The sequence below is a fragment of the Dromiciops gliroides genome, chromosome 2 (genome assembly GCF_019393635.1).
Source record: "Dromiciops gliroides isolate mDroGli1 chromosome 2, mDroGli1.pri, whole genome shotgun sequence".
NCBI lineage: Eukaryota > Metazoa > Chordata > Mammalia > Microbiotheria > Microbiotheriidae > Dromiciops > Dromiciops gliroides.
In genome coordinates this window covers 200400415-200417918 of record NC_057862.1, presented here as the reverse complement: position 1 = coordinate 200417918, position 17504 = coordinate 200400415, and the positions used below count along the sequence as shown (strand labels likewise).

The window sequence follows — 17504 nt, the reverse complement described above, 5'->3', positions numbered from 1 at the left end:
CTGTACATCTGCAGCTATTTTTTTTTTTTTAGGCAATGGGGGTTAAGTGACTTGCCCAGGGTCACACAGCTAGTAAGTGTCAAGTGTCTGAGGTCGGATTTGAACTTAGGTACTCCTGAATCCAGGGCCGGTGCTTTAACCACTGCGCCATCTAGCTGCCCCATCTGCAGCTATTTTTAAAAAATTCAAGTGTGGAATTTTATAATAATACCTATTTTATTCCATCTTATTAGATTCAGCCCACTGTTCTGGTCTGTCACAATCTTTTTGGATTCTCATCCCCCAATATATCAGTTCTCTTAATTTTGTGTCATCTGTAGAATTTCTGTGTCACTACTGACTTCATCCAAGTCATTGGTAAAAATTTTAAACAGAATATAACAAAAGTCAGAGCCCTTTGGCATGATGCCCTAGACCTTCTTCCACATAGCACCAAGCAATAATAGCATCTATATAGCACATTAAGATTTACGAAGCACTTTACAAATCCTCATTTTTTTCCTTATAACCCCGGAAGGCAGGTGCTATTATTATCCCCATAATTTGGTCAGGTCATTCAACCGGTTATGATGTCACATACTTTATTATCAAAGCTATAATGGAATACATTCAAGAGCCTTGCTAAAACTCTCAGTCAGTAAGCATTTATTCAATACTTGTTATATTTCAGGCACTGTGCTTATCAGGAGGGATGCAGTGTTTTCAAGACAGCTCACATCCTATACTGGTCTGTGGATCTATTATAGGTCCCTGTTCTAAAAACCAGATCCCAAGTACCTTAATAACCCTTTTACCAAAGGAAATGAAATTATTCGTGCAAGACTTGTTTTTTGTGAAAGCACGCTGTGGCTTATGGGGCCTGGGTTCAAATCTTCCTAAGGCAAGTCACTTAACACCCCTTAGATCTCATTCCTCATTTGTAAAATGAAGAGTTGTATTAGATCTCCTTTGAAGTCCCTCCCAACTCTAGACCTGGGATTCTGTGATCCATGATCCTGATATCAAGAGCTTTCCTTTCTAAATACTCGTGAAATGAATCCAGAACCCTAAAAAATGAAATAAAGATTGTGGTGGGTTAGGGTAGATTAGAGACTGCGTTATAGAAGCAAATCCCGTATACTTTAAAAGGAATGTGTCGGAGGATGTGCTGGTGTTGGATTATGTGAGTAGATAGTAAATAGGATCCATTTTCCCTTGAAAGTGAGCTTATGACATTTTAGAACATCAACGTTACGCGCTGTTTTCTACTTTTAATGGAAGAACAGACAGATGGGTATTTTTTTTTTTTTATGAAATTCATCAGTTCTCTATGACAGTGAAGGGAGTTAATGTCAATGAAAGTTAGTCTTACATGCCAAGGGAGCCATGTCACCTTGAGCAAGTCACCTAAGGTCATTGAACTTCAGTTTGCTCATGTGTAAAATGGGAATGATAACACTTTGATGAGTATTTTTTACCAGTGATCAGTGAATGATTTCACTGTAGAGCTAGCTATGGAAAGAACTGGACTTTTGAGTCAGAGGATGTGCTCTTGGATCTTAATTTGACTTGGACAGCAAAGTGTAGAGAACAGAGCTCCAGTCCTAGATTGAAGAAGACTTCAGACATTTACTAGCTATGTAGTCCTGGTTATGTCATGTACTCTATTAGCTTTAGTTCTCACTTATGGGGATAATAAAAGTGCCCACCCTACAGGGCCATTGTAAAGGTCAGATGAAATATATGTAAAGTGTTTTTTAAATCCAACTTTATAAATACTAACTGTTGTTCTATCTTGACAACATTTCTCCCATCTACTCTCTTCTCTCTACTCACAAACCTTCCTCATTTCATTCAGGCATATCACCACTTCCCACCTGAACTATCACAGTAGCCTTGCAACCAGTCTCCTTGCCCCTAGTATTTCTCACATTGCTATTCCTCCCTCCATACAGCTGCCAAAGGGTTATTTTTTAAAAATCAGTTTTGTTACATTTTAAGTTCCAAACTGTCTCCCTCACTCCTTTCCCAGTCCACACCAGAGGCCATCATTTCACTCTCACACACACACACACACACACACACACACACACACACACACACACACACGTATGGGTATATGTATACACATGTGTATATGCACTTATATATACACATTTATGTACACACATACATATATGTAAAACCATACTATGCATACTTCTATTTATCAGTCATTTCTCTGGAGTTGGATCGCAGCTTCCTTCATAGGTCCTTTGTAGTTGATTTGAGTATTTAGAATATTTAGAATAACTTAATTGTTCATAGTTGTTCTTCAGATAATATCGTTGTTATTGTGTACAATGTTCTCTTGGTTCTGCTCATTTCGTTCTTCATTATTTCCTGCAAGTCTTTCCCTGTTTTTCTAAAATCAGTCTGTTCATCATTTCTTCAGCACAGTAGTATTCTATCACAACCATATATCACAACTTATCCAGCCATCTCAATTGATGAATATCTCCACAATTTCCATTACTTTGCCACCACAAAGAGAGCTGCTATAAATCTTTTAGAACATATAGGTTCTTTTCCTTTTTCCCTAATCACCTTGTGAGGCACACCTAATAGTGTTATTACTGGGCCAAAGGGTATATACAATTTTATAACTCTGGGTATAATTCCATATTGCTCTCCAAAGTGATTGGATCAGTTCACAGTTCTACCAACTGTGTATTAGTGTCCCAATTTTTTGTATCATCTCCAACATTTGTCATTTTCCCTTTCTGTCATTTTAGCCAATCTGATAGGTGTGAGATGATATCTCAAAGTTGTTTTAATTTGCATTTCTCTAATCAGTAATGATTTAGAGAATTTTTTCATGACTGTATATAGTTTTGATTTCTTTATCAAAAAACTGCCTGCCCATATCCTTTCCCCATTAATCAATTGGACAAAGTTTTTCCTAAAGAAACAGATTCTAAAACACAAGGCAGTGGTCATTCGCTTGTTTAAGAAAGCTCCTGTGGCCCTATTACCTCTAGGATCAAGCAAAAATTCCTTTGTTCGGCATCTAAAGCTTTTCATGGTTTTGTTCCAAACCATCTTTTCAGAATTATTAGATTTTACTTCCCCTTACTTAATCTATCAGTCAAACTGGCCTAATACTTGTTCTTCTCCTCCTCTCATATCTCATTTCAGCTTTCTGCCTTTGCACAGACTTTTGATTCTAAATCTATGGTCCTATAATCTTTCCCCTGATATATCTACTTGGTCATTTCATTTTCCCTCCCTCCCTCCCTCCCTCCCTCCCTCCCTCCCTCCCTCCCTCCCTCCCTTCCTCCCTCCCTCCCTCCCTTCCTCCCTCCCTCCCTCCCTCCCTCCCTCCCTCCCTCCCTCCCTCCCTCCCTTCCTTCCTTCCTTCCTTCCTTCCTTCCTTCCTTCCTTCCTTCCTTCCTTCCTTCCTTCCTTCCTTCCTTCCTTCCTTCCTTCCTTCCTTCCTTCCTTCCTTCCTTCCTTCCTTCCTTCCTTCCTTCCTTCCTTCCTTCCTTCCTTCCTTCCTTCCTTCCTTCCAAATAACAGATCTAACAATTTGTTAGCATAAGTCATGAAAAACAAATGAGATAATGTACAGAAAGTGCTTTGTACCTGCAAAATACTATGAAAATGCAAGTATTTATATATATATATATACACATATATATATACTACATATGTATAGTATATATGTATACTCTCTATATTTATGATTTATATATATCCATAAAATATTCAATCAATCAGTAATGAATTTTGAAAGACTTACTCTGTGTCAGTCACTGTAAGGTCATTAACTCAAGCTGATGGGCCTGAGCAAGCTCTCACCCTCCCTACAAAATACTTGATCCTCTTCAGGATCCTTGGGATGCCCTCATGCAAATAGCAATTTACCTGGATCCAGGTTCTGCTTCCTATAGAATATACTTTCTTGTGTTCAAGCTCAGCCCTGGATTCATGTGTGGGGCTTTTTGTCATAACCCTCCCGCCCCATAACATTATCTCCTCTCCAAAATCCTCCTTGCCCTTTGTCCTGGGATGGAAAGGGAGGCTCTGGTTTGGACTTCAGGGAATAGGAGGAAAAAAGCACATGTGTATGAAGAGTGATGGAATGCTCTTCTGTGTGTTAGAGATTACTTGGCTTAATCAAGGTAGGTTGCAGCAGTACCATTAGGACTCATCATATTATCATGTAAATTTTAACAAATTCACATCATTGTAATAGATTTTATTTTCCCTGTTCACCCAGCAGCACTTAATATGAAAATCAGACTCATAGTCAACCTTTATAGGAATAGATCATAGTCACTCTCCATTTTGTACATCACTTAGCATATGGCTGTCACTTACTAGATGGTAATGGCAACAATTTATACTGATTTCCCCACCTCCATAAAGCAAACATGAGAGGAGGGGAGATAGTATGGATGATTTCAGGAAGAAAGCTGGTATTTGTGAAACAGTAAACATACCTTTCCTTTTAAGTTTCCTGCATGGCACTGTTCCAAAAGGAAAAAAAATGCTAATGTCCATATTTGCAATATGTCTTCCTTCATTGAACCTTAACACACGTTGTGGACCTGTTCTTTTTAGTCCTTTACAATAAAAAGATTCAAATTTAGGCATAACAAAATTGTATTGATGACTATGATTTCTTCAAACGGAGTTTTAGACCAGGGATCCCTTTAGGACAAAGAAGAATCGATATCATTGTGGCTAAGTAATTGCTTATGTGTGCAAAGATAAAGTTCAAATGACTAAGCTTCTTTTAAAAGGCTATCACCTAAAAATGCTTTATTCATACTTCATGGCTATTCATTGTTACTTTGAAGTATGCCAGATGTCTTAAAGATTACTATTTAAAACAATGCTTTGAAATGCTGTAGCCATTCCAGATCTTTGAGTTTGTCTTTAAAAAGCTAGATTGTTTTTCAAACTTTAACTCTTTTCCTATTCTTTTTTCTACTATGTTCTACTTTTTTTTTTAAAGGAAGTATGTCTATTTCTGAGGTCCTAAGTAATACTGAATATTTTAGTATGAACCTTGGGCATTTTAACAAATCCTTTTGTACTTTGCTAATAGTTCAGTTCATGAATGTTCTACTTTTTAAAAAAGTCACTCCAAAAAAATCCCAATTTATAAAATTAGTAAATTGTGGGGTAGTCTTGCCTTGCAGAATGATTCCTTTAAATAAGAATTAAATAGAACTCTCCTGGTACATTTGAAATATAATTCAGTTTATAGAAATATTACTTCTATACTACTTTTTCAGGAGTATTTAACCGAGTATTGAAGGCGAGGGCTTTTATTTTTGTATTTCATCCCCAACACATAGCATAGTGTTTTACACATAGAAAGCATGCTAGACCTGCAGTCATGAAGACCTGAGTTCAGATGTGACCTTATATACTTGCTGGCAGTGTGTCCTGGGCAAGTCACTTAATCTCTGTTTGCTTCAATTTCCTCAACTGTAAAATGTGGATATTGAGACCTACTTTCCAGGGTTGTTGTAAGTATCATTGTAAGGTATTATTTGTAGAAGTTCTTAGAACACATGGCACATAGTAAGTGCTTGATAACATGCTTGTTTCCTTCTCTCTCTTCCTCTCTCCTTCCTTTCCTTTCCTCTTTTCTTCCATCCCTCCCTTCCTCCTTTCTTCTTGGATTGAAATATTAATTGATAAATGACCATGATCAGAAGTTAGTGCTGTAATACTGGAGAGCTGGCCTTAGATTCAAGAAGACCTAGGTTCAAGTCCCTAACATACTGGCAGAGTGGGTGACCCTTAATCTCTTAGTGCTCTTGGTTCCTTTCAGAAGCTATAAATTGTAAAGAAGGGGCTGAATGGAGGGAGTTCCTCCCTCTACCAGTGAAATAAAAGTCCAGTACTAATTCCTATGACCACGTTCACTAATTTCTCAGAATGGACTGTTGTTGTTTCATTCTTTAGTTTGTTCTGGAAAGAATTTAGAAAGCCTTACAACTAAATTGACAAAATCTATCAGTATTTCTAAGTTTACATTACTAAGCTTATCAAGGCTTAAAGTCTTTGTTGGTTTCCTAACACCTACTTTGTTGTTGTTTGGTCATTTTAATCATGTCCAACTCTTCATCACCCCATTTGGGGTTTTCTTGGCAGAGATACTGGAATGGTTTGCCATTTTGTTTTACAGATAAGGAAACTGAGGCAAACTGTGTTAGATGACTTGCCCAGGGTCACACAGCTAGTAAGTATCTGAGGTGGGATTTGAACTGATGAAGATGAGTCTTCCTGAGTTTAGGCCCAGTGATGTATCCACCATGTAACTGCCCTTATTGCCTACTGCTACCACATAAAGTACAAATTCCTTAGATTGTCATTCAAAGTCTTCAGAAATCTGTTTCTAACCTATCTTTCTATTCTTAGTATCAGTAGTAACAAGAAAAGCAACTAACTTGATACCTGAGTGTTTGGTGGAGCAGAAGAGGAAAGTATGAGTGGTATAGCTGGTGATATGGGAAGCTCACTTGCATATCTAGATGAGTAGGAGAGTGTAACCAACCGAATTTAAGGGAAGAAGGACTGGGAAGATACCTGTATTTCTAAACTGCTCCCATCGTCCTGTAGCTGCAGAGTGAATGATTAAAGGAGGAGACTAAGAGGAATGAGTGGGGAGCCAGCTCTGCTGCAGTTGTCTGGGATTTCCCAGCTGTCTTTCCTACGAGGCTTCTACCTTGCACTTAGCATATGTGTCCTAACCTTTATATAGTTAGTACCAAGGTATTAGATAATCTGACATTAATTCACAGTAAAGTATGAATGATTAGTAGTAATCCCCTTCATGCCTCCATTAGCATTATTTGTATTTTAAGAAGCACTGAATGAATCTCCAAGGGGTAGAATATATAGAAAAATTTGAGTCTCTTTCTCTCCTAAAGCTACTTCTTATTTGATCTTAGGGAAAAGGGAAGAAGGTAAGATCAGCCGTAGGCAAAATTGGGAAGTATTCTAAGCTTATCTTTGGTAGCTTTCTTCCTCCTTTTTTTGTCCCCTTTCCTACAGTACACTATAATAGAAGCACAGAAATATGGTCCCTTCTGGTGGTCCTTCCTCCTCTAATTTGTAAGTATGAATTTTAGTACTTATTAATTCTATTAATAACATTTTATATCTAAATAACTCCTTTTATTTATGAAATAACTATCAAATTTTGGTTTCAGGTTTCTCCATTCTGGACTTGCAAGGTTTAATTTTCAGGACTGCCACTTATTAGTTATATGACCATGAACAAGTCACTTTTTAAATTATTTTATTTTATTTTATTTTTTTAGTGAGGCAATTGGGGTAAAGTGACTTGCCCAGGGTCACACAGCTAGTAAGTGTTAAGTGTCTGAGGCCAGATTTGAGCTCAGGTACTCCTGACTCCAGGACCAGTGCTCTATCCACTGCGCCACCTAGCTGCCCCTCACTTTACTTTTTGAGTCTCAGTTTTCTCCTTTGTAAAATGGAAATAAATAGTATTTAGATTACCTACCTTAGAGCATTGCTGTGAAGAAAGTAATTTGTAAACCATAAAGCTCTGTAGAAATGTAACTTCTTATTCTTTGATTTTTCCATAGGGTTAAGTACCTCCTTCTGCATGATTTTAACTTATGTGGTTTGTTTTTTTTTTAATATATTCTTGAAATTCAAGGTTTGATTCTTCAATTGTCTTCTTTTATTCGAGGAGGGAAAAGGTTGGGAGAACAGAAAAGAGGATACAAAAATTGTTTTCTGCTAGTTCTAAATGATTGAGAGCAGCCCCTACCTAGCTGATTGATGAACAATGGCACATAATGGGATGGGATGTTTGTGAGAAGAGGCAATGACTATAGTCCCAAGTCATCCTTGGAACTCTGAATGATACTGCCTTACTGTAGTTGTTTAATAGGGTGATTTAGAGCAGTCTTAGGGATTTTTCTGCTTGTTTCAGTTCAATAAACATTTTCTTTTTCTGCTGACTCTTCAGTTTGACACAGTCACAGTAGCATTCATCCTATTTTGGCAATTAATTTATAATATAAAAGGGGTCCCCAGATCTGTTCAGAATTGACTGGTGACATCTCATCCATTAATTACATTGGAACCTGGTAGAAATGGCAGAACTTTGTTTGACTAGAGTGAGGAGGATGAGACAGCATGTCATTCACTCTCTGAGTGGCATTGTGGCAAATGATATGGTTTGACTTGTAGCAAGAGTCTTTTGTGTTTCTGTGCATGAAACATCATGAAGATGTGAGGAGGAGGAGAACAATGATTTATGTCATGATAACTTCAGCTAATGATGAGCTCTTCAAAATGCAGTTATTCACAGTGTAACGGATTCCCTAGCTTCTGGGTAAACTTTCACCAAATAGCAGCTTGGTAGTTTTTCTTCAAATGATGTGGAGGAGTTGCTATGCAGATTTTCTTTAAATAAAATCCTATGATAAGGAACTTAATTGGTATTTATAATCATAAGCTGTTGTTCAAAACTCTCTTCCCATTAATTAAAAATACATTTTTTCACCTTCACCAGCCATTTCATTTTGTTTGAATTTACTATTTACGGAGAATAAATAATATGCTCTTAAGTGATGTTAGTTTTGCTTACCTATCTGTATGGGGAAGACACCCTGAATGTTCTCGTCTCACTGACGGACATCTTAATTTATAACTTATCCTTCATTAGGCACTAGGAAGATTTCTGAATATTAACATAATATGGTTGGAAAACTTAAAAACTAAACAAGATTGGATAAATTGCCTTTGGTAGACAATGCAGTTCTCATAGTATAATTTCATTTCCATTTCTGCAAAGATATACTGACTTGGGTATTTTGTGGAATGGCATTTTGGTTGTCCCAGTTACAAGTTCAGAGCTGAATTTGAACTTTAGGCTATGTTTTGAACAGATTCTGAATTTTCCCAAACCCAAATAACTTAGAATTCCTAGTGGAGAGATGTAGAATTTTGATTAAATGACATATCAGGAGACTAAAGGTATAAAACAGTAGTAGGAGTTATACCCTAGAGACTATGGCTTTCTTATGTATGCTGTTTTTGTTAGCTTAACTTCATTATTTTGATTTGTATTGACTTGAGTTGACTGCCAGTATCACTTTAGTAGTAAGTGAAGTTAAGAATGCTGATTTATTTATTTTATTTGTAGTAATGTTTGAAAGGGTCAGAGGAAAACTAATAAGAATGCGCAAATTTCTTTTGTTTGTGTTTTTTGGTGAGGCATTTGGGGTTAAGTGATTTGCCCAAGGTCACACAACTAGTAAGTGTCAAGTGTCTGAGGCTGGATTTGAACTCAGGTCCTCCTGAATCCAGGGCCAGTGCTCTATCCACTGCACCACCTAGCTGTCTCGGCAAATTTTTATTACCAGTATCTCTTGCTTTGTGGAATATGAGGATTAGCTATAAAGAAAAATCTCATTTTTCTTTGGACTTACAGAATAGGTCATACTTTTCCACTGGAAAGAAATAATTGATTAACCTTAAACGGTTTTTTCTTTTAAATGAAAGAGAAGACTTATAACATTGTAGGTAGCCTATAGGAGAATATTTATGCTTGCCAAGAATTATATTTCTCATCTTTTATTTCATATTGGCATTTTGTCATAATTTGCTAATTACCTTTCTTCCATTTTCTTTTTATTATAAGATCATAGATTAGAGCTGAAAGCATCCTTGGGGACATTAAGTTCAACCCCCTTATTATATAGATGAAATAATTGAGTCACAGAGAGATTAAATAACTTTCCCTGGGTCATGCAGCTACTAAATGACTGAATTAGAATTTGAACTCAGATCTTTCTGACTACAAGCCCATTGCCCTAGCCACTCCTTTAAGCTGCTTTTCTTCTTCCTTTTTTTTATTTGAGCCATATATTTAGTTCACAAATTGGGAATTCAAAGCGCCTTTGAGTAGGCCTAAATTCCTGTCATTTAACAGACTATTAAGGATGCCATTTATTTATGGTGTAATCAGTTCTTGAAATGATTCTGCCTCTTGAAATATAACCCTCCCTCCCTTTTTAATCAGTCACTTATTCAGGCATTTATTAAGCACCTACCAAGAACCAGGCACTATGCTAGGTACTGAGGATATAATGAAAAGAAAAAAGAGAGACAGTTCTTAAATTCAAGAAGCTTCCATTTTACTGGAAGAAACATTTCTACATATAAATATATACAAAATATATTAATGCTATAAATCAGTGAAATTTGTCAAATTTAAATAGAAACATCCTTGCAGCTGCAATATTTTGTCAGATTAACATTACCTATATTGTAATTTTATTTATTTATTTAAGAAAAACAAAAAAACAGTTCCCAGTTAAATTGTAATGTGGTTCAGGCCACACTAGGGAGGCTGCAAGTTTAAGGCTCTGTTCTAAATCACTAGTAATTAGAGAAATAAAAATTAAAACAACTTGGGAATTACACTTCACACATACCAAACTGACAAAAATGATAAAAAGGAAAAAGATAATTTTTTGAGGGGCTATAGGAAAATAGGCACACTAATACATTGTTGGTATAGTTATGATTTGTCCATCCATTCTGAAAAGCCATTTGTAATTATACCCCCAAAAGGCACCAAACTGGCATACTTTTTGACTTAGGGATCCCACTATGAAGTCTGTATTCCAAAGAGTTCAAAGAAAGAAGAAAAGGAATCATATGTATGCAAATATTTTTAGCAGCTCTTCCCTCCTTCCCTCCTTCCATTCTTCCCTTCTTCCCTCCCTCCCTCCCTCCCTCCTTCCTTCCTTCCTTCCTTCTGACATGAGGGTTGGGCCAACCAGCTAAAGGAGGGACACACCTGAGTAGTAAGGAAGATAAGCGCATTAGGTGTGGCTGCTGCCTGATTGATGCAAGGGGACAGAGATAACTCTAGAACTCAGCACCACCACCCCTCCATTGTCGGGTGGTGGTCACCCCATCTACCAGCTATAAAAGTTTTTGCCTTTCTTCTGTTGGAAGAGAAATGTGTCTCAGAGAATCATGTCTCTGAGCCATTTTCTCACTTGAGGCAAGTCTTTGACTTCCCTCTTGATCACTTTCTCTAAGTGCCTAAATAAAAGACTATTTTATTCTAATTTGATTGTGTGCGAGAGGGTGTAATTCTCTTTTTTTTTAATCATAAAAGTATTTTATTATTTTCCAGTTTCATGAGATTTTTAGTTCCAAGTTTTTCTCCCTTCTTCCCTTCCCTCCCCCCTCCCCAAGACAGAAAGAAATCTGATATAGATTGTATATGTACAATCACATTAAACATATTTCTTCATTAATCATGTTGTGAAAGAAGAATCAGAACACAAGGGAAAAATCTCAAAAAAGAAAAAAAAACAGCCAAAAAGTAGAAACAGTATGGTTTAATCTGCATTCAGAATCCATGGTTCTTTTTTCTGGATGTGGAGAACATTTTCCATCATGAGTTCTTTGGAATTGTCTTGGATCATTGCACTGCTGAGAATAGCCAAGTCTATCACAGTTGATCATCACACAATATTGCTGTTACTGTGTACAATGTTCTGGTTCTGCTCACTACACTCAGCATCAGTGAGGGTGTAATTCTTTAAAGAGGAGTACTTAAGGATCCCCACCATCTGTTTCCCCTGTGACACTTCCTTCCCCCTCCTTCTTTCTCCTTCTCCATTCCTCCCTTCTCCACCTCCCTCCCTCTTTTCTTTCCTTCCTTTCTTTCTTCACTTCTGGAAAAGAATTGTAAACTAAGGAGAACTTATCAACTGAGGAGTGGCTAAACAAATTATGATAAGAAAAGAAGGGGAAATTATTGCCATGTAAAGAAATTACGAGAGGCACAATTTTAGAGAAATTTGGGAAGACTTGAATGAATGGATGCAGAATAAAGTAAGCAGAATTTGGAGAATAATTTATATAATAGCAATAAAATTGGAAAGAGAAACAATTGAGACAATTGAGATTTAAAAGCTATGTAATACAGTAACCAACCATAATTCCAGAGAACCAGTGATAAAATGTCTCTCTACTTGACAGAGAAGTGATGAACTCAATGAGACATATGCTTCAGTTAAGTGAGAACTGAATGAGACATATGCTTTGGGACATGGTCAGTGTGAGGATTTCTTTATTTCTAACTGTTTTTGTTTGATTCAAGGTTTTTGATTTTCTTTTAGTTTGGAGGTCAGAGGGGATTTGCAAAAAGAGGGAAGGTAGTTGACAGTGTTGTTATTATTGTTCAGTCATTTTATTGTTTGACTATTTGGGGTTTTCTTGGCAAAGATACTGGAGTGGTTTGCCATTTCCTTCTCCAGCTCATTTTACAGATGAGGGAACCGAGGCAAACAGGGTTATATGACTTGCCCAATGTCACACAGCTAATAAGTGTCTAGGGCCAAACTTGAGCTCAGGTCTTCCTGACTCCAGGCACGGAGTGCTATCCACTGCAACACCTAGCTGCCCAGGGACAGTGTTACCAAAATTAAAGTAAAAAGGTAGAGGGGGCAGCTAGGTGGCGCAGTGGATAGAGCACCGGCCTTGGCGTCAGGAGGACCTGAGTTCAAATCCGGCCTCAGACACTTAATACTTACTAGCTGTGTGACCCTGGGCAAGTCACTTAACCCCAATTGCCTCACTGAAAAACAAAACAAAACAAAGTAAAAAGGTAGAAAAGTAGAAAAAGAGTCACTAAACACTTAAAAAATTCACAGGAGAGAACAGAAGGAAGATTAGTAAGGAACACAGACAAGGAGGACCTCTGAAAAAATGTTGAATTTGTTATATACTTTTACCCATTAGATTGTAAGCTCCTTGAGGGTGGGAAATATCTTTTGTCACTTTTCACATTCTAGTGATTGGCACAGTTCTTGATGCTCAGTAGGTGCTTAATAAATGTTTATTGATTTATTAAGCATCAAGAACTGTGCTAGTTCTTGATATAAGAAGTAAGCAAGCAAGGATTATATGGTAAAGATTTGCAATCTTTTTCTTTTCTACTTTTTACATGGAGATGCTTATCTTATGTGGTGTTTATTATAAAACAACCAACATATTTATACAAAATGAAAGTGAGGTAACATTAGGTTGGAGGCATTAGCAGTTTGGGGCTCAACTTTGAAAGACATGAGTGATTCCAAAAAGCAGAGCAAATGAGGGAGTGTATTCCAGGTACTGGGAATAGCTATTTAAAGGCAAAGAGATGGAAAATGGAATGTTATATCTAAACAATAGCAAGAATGCCTTTTTGACTGAATCTAAGAATGCATGAGACGGAGTAACATATAATAGGGTTTTAAAAGTAGATTTGAGCCAGGCTGTGCCAAACAAGTGAATTTATATTTGAGCCTAGAAATAATAGGCAACCCCTGGAGTGCATTGAGTAAGGGTTAGATAAGTTTTAGGAATGTCATGTTAGCAGCTGTCTGGAGGATTGGCAGAGAGAGAGATTTGAGGAAGGAAGGCTAATTGGGAGGTTATTTTAAAAAAATTTTAGAAGTAGTATCTTTATTTCCCAATCTCTGATATTCATGTAAAGTATTCATAACAAAATATCCCAACACGCTAAGCAAAATGGATATTTCCACATACATAGTAGAACAGAAAAAGAAGATTGTGCATGAAATTGCAAATCTCTATTCTGTACATTTTGTTTTTCTTTAAAAAATATACATATATAAAATTCAAAATGTAACTATTAATACCCTTCAGTTTGTCTGTTATTCTTTCTGGTCTTCTTTCTGTTCTTGTCTGTGTATCTAAAAATGCTTTAATGATCTTCTTTTCTTTCATATTTAATTTTTTTTTTTTGGCATATCCCTAGCCTCCCATTTCTCTCTCTTCCTCCTTAATTTGGGGAAAAGAAAAACAAAAAACGAAACACTTGTAACAAATATGCATAGTGAAAGATAACAAATTCAATTATGAGACTTTTGCTATAATCCAGGAGAGTGGTAATAAGGGCCTGAATTGGAATGGTGACTGGAAAGAATGAGGGGTTTGAGAAATAAGGAGGTAGAGTCAACAAGATTTGGCACTGATTGGAAATAGGAATGAGGGTAAGCGAGGAGGCAAGAATTACTCTGAGGTTGCAAACCTGGTTGACTGGAAGGAAGATAGTGGTCTTTATAGAAGTAAGAAGTGCTTTTTAAACAAAAAACTCTGGTTGAACAAAATCAGCCAACACATGGGCGACTTGTGAAGATATATGTCCTTATAGCCCATCGCCTCTTTGCTGAGAGATGAAAGCTTGACTACTCTGTATTCATATAATTAATTATTGCATTTTATCAGAATCTGAAATCATTCGTTGTTGTTTTACTTTACATTATATTTTATTATAATACTAATTGTACTTCTTCATTTGTTCAGCTTATGTTGCATCATTACATTAGATCTTCCCAAATATCTCTGGATTATTATTTTTTTGGCAGGGCAATGAGGGTTAAGTGACTTGCCCAGGGTCACGCAGCTAGTAAGTGTCGAGCATCTGAGACTGGGTTTGAACTCAGGTCCTCCTGAATCCAGGGCTGATGCCTTATCCACTGTGCCACCTAGCTGCCCCCTGAATTCTTTATAGTAGTTGTTTAATTGTAAACAAAAAAGTTTCATTATAATAATATACCACATTTTTTCACCCATTCCCCAATGATAGGCACATGCTTCTTTCTAATTCTTTGTTACTAAAAAAAATCATTTCCCTGGAAATTATTTTCTATATTCTTTCATATATATATATATATATATATATACATACATATACATATATATATATATATTTTTTTTTTTTTAGTGAGGCAATTAGGGTTAAGTGACTTGCCCAGGGTTACACAGCTAGTAAGTGTTAAGTGTCTGAGGCTGGATTTGAACTCAGGTACTCCTGACTCCAGGGCCAGTGCTCTATCCACTGCGCCATCTAGCTGCCCCCATATATATATTTTGTATTTGCTTATCTATTGATGTATTGTTCTCCTTACATTGAAATAGAAGTTACTTGAGGTTAAGGAATTTTCATTTGTGTTTTTGTGTCCCTAATGCCTTACAGTGTATGGAATATAATAGGCGCCAAATTTCCTTGTTGAATTAAATAAATTTGAATAGATTTGGATATATAGGACATTTCGCTCTGTCTTTGACTTCCTTGGAGTATATGTCTGCTAGTGATATCACTGGGTCAAAGGTTATATCTAATTTAGTGACTTTTGTAATGTCATTCCATTTTATTTTCCAAAAAGGATGTACTAACAGCTTCACCTACAGTGTCTTGGTATGTTTTTCTTCCTATAGCTCCTCCAACATTTACCATTTTCATTATTTATCATTTTTGCCAATATAATGAATGTGAGGTAAAATCTCAGAATTTTAATTTGTATTTCTCTTATCATTAGTGATTTGGAACATTCTTTCATATAGTTATTGATAGTTTGCATTTCTTCTTTTGAGAACTTCATTTTTTTACCATTTATCTTTTGAGAGATGTCTTTTGTGCTTATATATTTATATCAGTTCTATGTATAACTTGGATAGCAGACCTTTATCAGATATTTGCTGTGTAATTTCTCCTCTAATTCCAAGCTTCTCTTATTCTAATTATATTGACCTCGTGCAAAAGTTTTTTGATTTCATATAACTGAAGTTGTCCTTTATCTTTTATGATCATCTCTATTCCTTGTTTAGTTAAGGATTTTACCCATAGTCATATTCCCCAGTGGACTTCTTTTCATTCTCTTTTAATTCTTTTCAGGCTGTATATCCATTTGGAGCTTACTGTGCCATTTATCTTCTTTCCTCTTTCATCTCCTAAAGCTTAGGAATGTTGTATCTATTTTTAGATACATTCACCCTATCCTTTAGCTTTTGTTTTTGTTGTTCAGTCATTTCAGTTGTGTCCAACCCTTTGTGACCCCAGTTTTCCTTTGCTATTTAAAAAACATGTCTAAAAGAGCTTTATAGTCATATCACACTTTTCGGGGGGGGGGAAGGGGGGGACATTCTAAAATATATTACTTGACTATTTCATTGAGTTCATGATATCACTAATGAGTTGTCTTGCCATTGATCGGTTCATATTTCAATCCATCTATGCCTTTTCATTCTGGATGATTTTTATCTATGCCCTTCCATAAATTCTTTGTGGAAGATTTAGATATTTAGTGTAGTATTGTTGTTTATTATTTTGTAGATATCAGTGCAACTTTTGGTATTTCTGAGTTTCATGATTGACTGACTCATCTCTTTTTCTGGACATTATGTGCTTAATCTATTTTATACCACTTGTGAACAGGTCATTGATGTAAATAAGGTGAAACCTACTTGTATCCACAATGCCCAACTTTCTGTTGCCTTTGGGTTACCCAGAATTTTCATTCTTCAGAAATGGTGGTGTTCTTTGACTTGTAACCATATAAATATCACCAAGAAGATATTGTGTTAAGGAGTAGGTTGCAGTCATGGAGTATTTTGTAATTTCTCCAATACAATCCATGCTGTCTTTTCCCCACTGTTCAACTTTGGGCTTAGTTCTTTCTTTGACCATCTGCATAGTCTGTCTAAGATATCTCTACTAATAAAGACCACCTATCCAGCTTTATGTTAGAATCTGGACAATACTGAACCAGGAATTATTCTACTTTAAAGCCTTGATTTATACAAAATGAATTTCTATGCTATTTTGTCAATTCTGTATATTTGAAATTCAAAATAGCAATTTTATTTAAAACTTATTTGTGAATCTGTTTATTGAATATAAGAAACTATACTTTTCAGTAATCATCAATTGGCTCTAGTTAGGGTAGAGGAGGTCAGTACCGTATAATATCATACCCCCTCATTTTTTGTTCTCTATTACAATGCTATTTTTTTTTTTGCATTGGTGAAATTTTTATTTTCCTTAGTACAGAATCTAAGGTTTTCCACTCTTTAAATAAAAGCTTTTCTTGAATTCAAGATAAAAGAAAAGATATAGACAAAATGAAGAATATGCCAGTTGAGAGAATTATGATGAAGATTTCCTCCTTTTCTGTACTAAATAAACAAAGATTAGCATTAGGATTTGCTAGTCATTCAAAATGTACAATTTAAAATGCTTTGCATATGCACACTTATTTATTGAGGCAGTTTCTTGAATATAAAGTAATCCCAAGTTGTTGATGGATTGTTTCTGCATAAAAGAATGCTATTTCCAAAATATTTTAAGAAGTTAAGCCTGATGGAATCTTCAAGTAACATTCTTGTGTTTTGTCTGAACTATTGAAAACTGCATTGAATGAATTGGAAGTTGCAGAATAAGTATTGAAAAAATCATTAAAATAATGACTCCCCATTCTGAATTAGTCTGAAGAAAGAAATACCTACTGACATAATGGTAGAAAGCCATTTCCACTGCTAAGCCTGATAGCTGTTGACAAGAAAACACACTGATATATTTATAATGAAAGTGACTCCATTTTCTAAATAGTTATTTGTTTCCCTATTTTAGGCAACTTAATGAGACCCCTCTTGAATTATGGCATCTCTTGGTA

The 17504-nt window shown here is 36.0% G+C and overlaps 1 protein-coding gene across 1 annotated transcript in view; it reads left to right on the top strand.

The window, feature by feature from the left end:
• The window catches only part of NUBPL (nucleotide binding protein like), a 340415-nt gene that overhangs the window by 117461 nt on the left and 205450 nt on the right, over positions 1–17504 (top strand). Inside the window, exon 6 of the mRNA XM_043980572.1 lies at positions 17462–17501. Coding sequence (XP_043836507.1) covers positions 17462–17501 — 40 coding nt within the window. The remainder of the gene's footprint in view (positions 1–17461; positions 17502–17504) is intronic.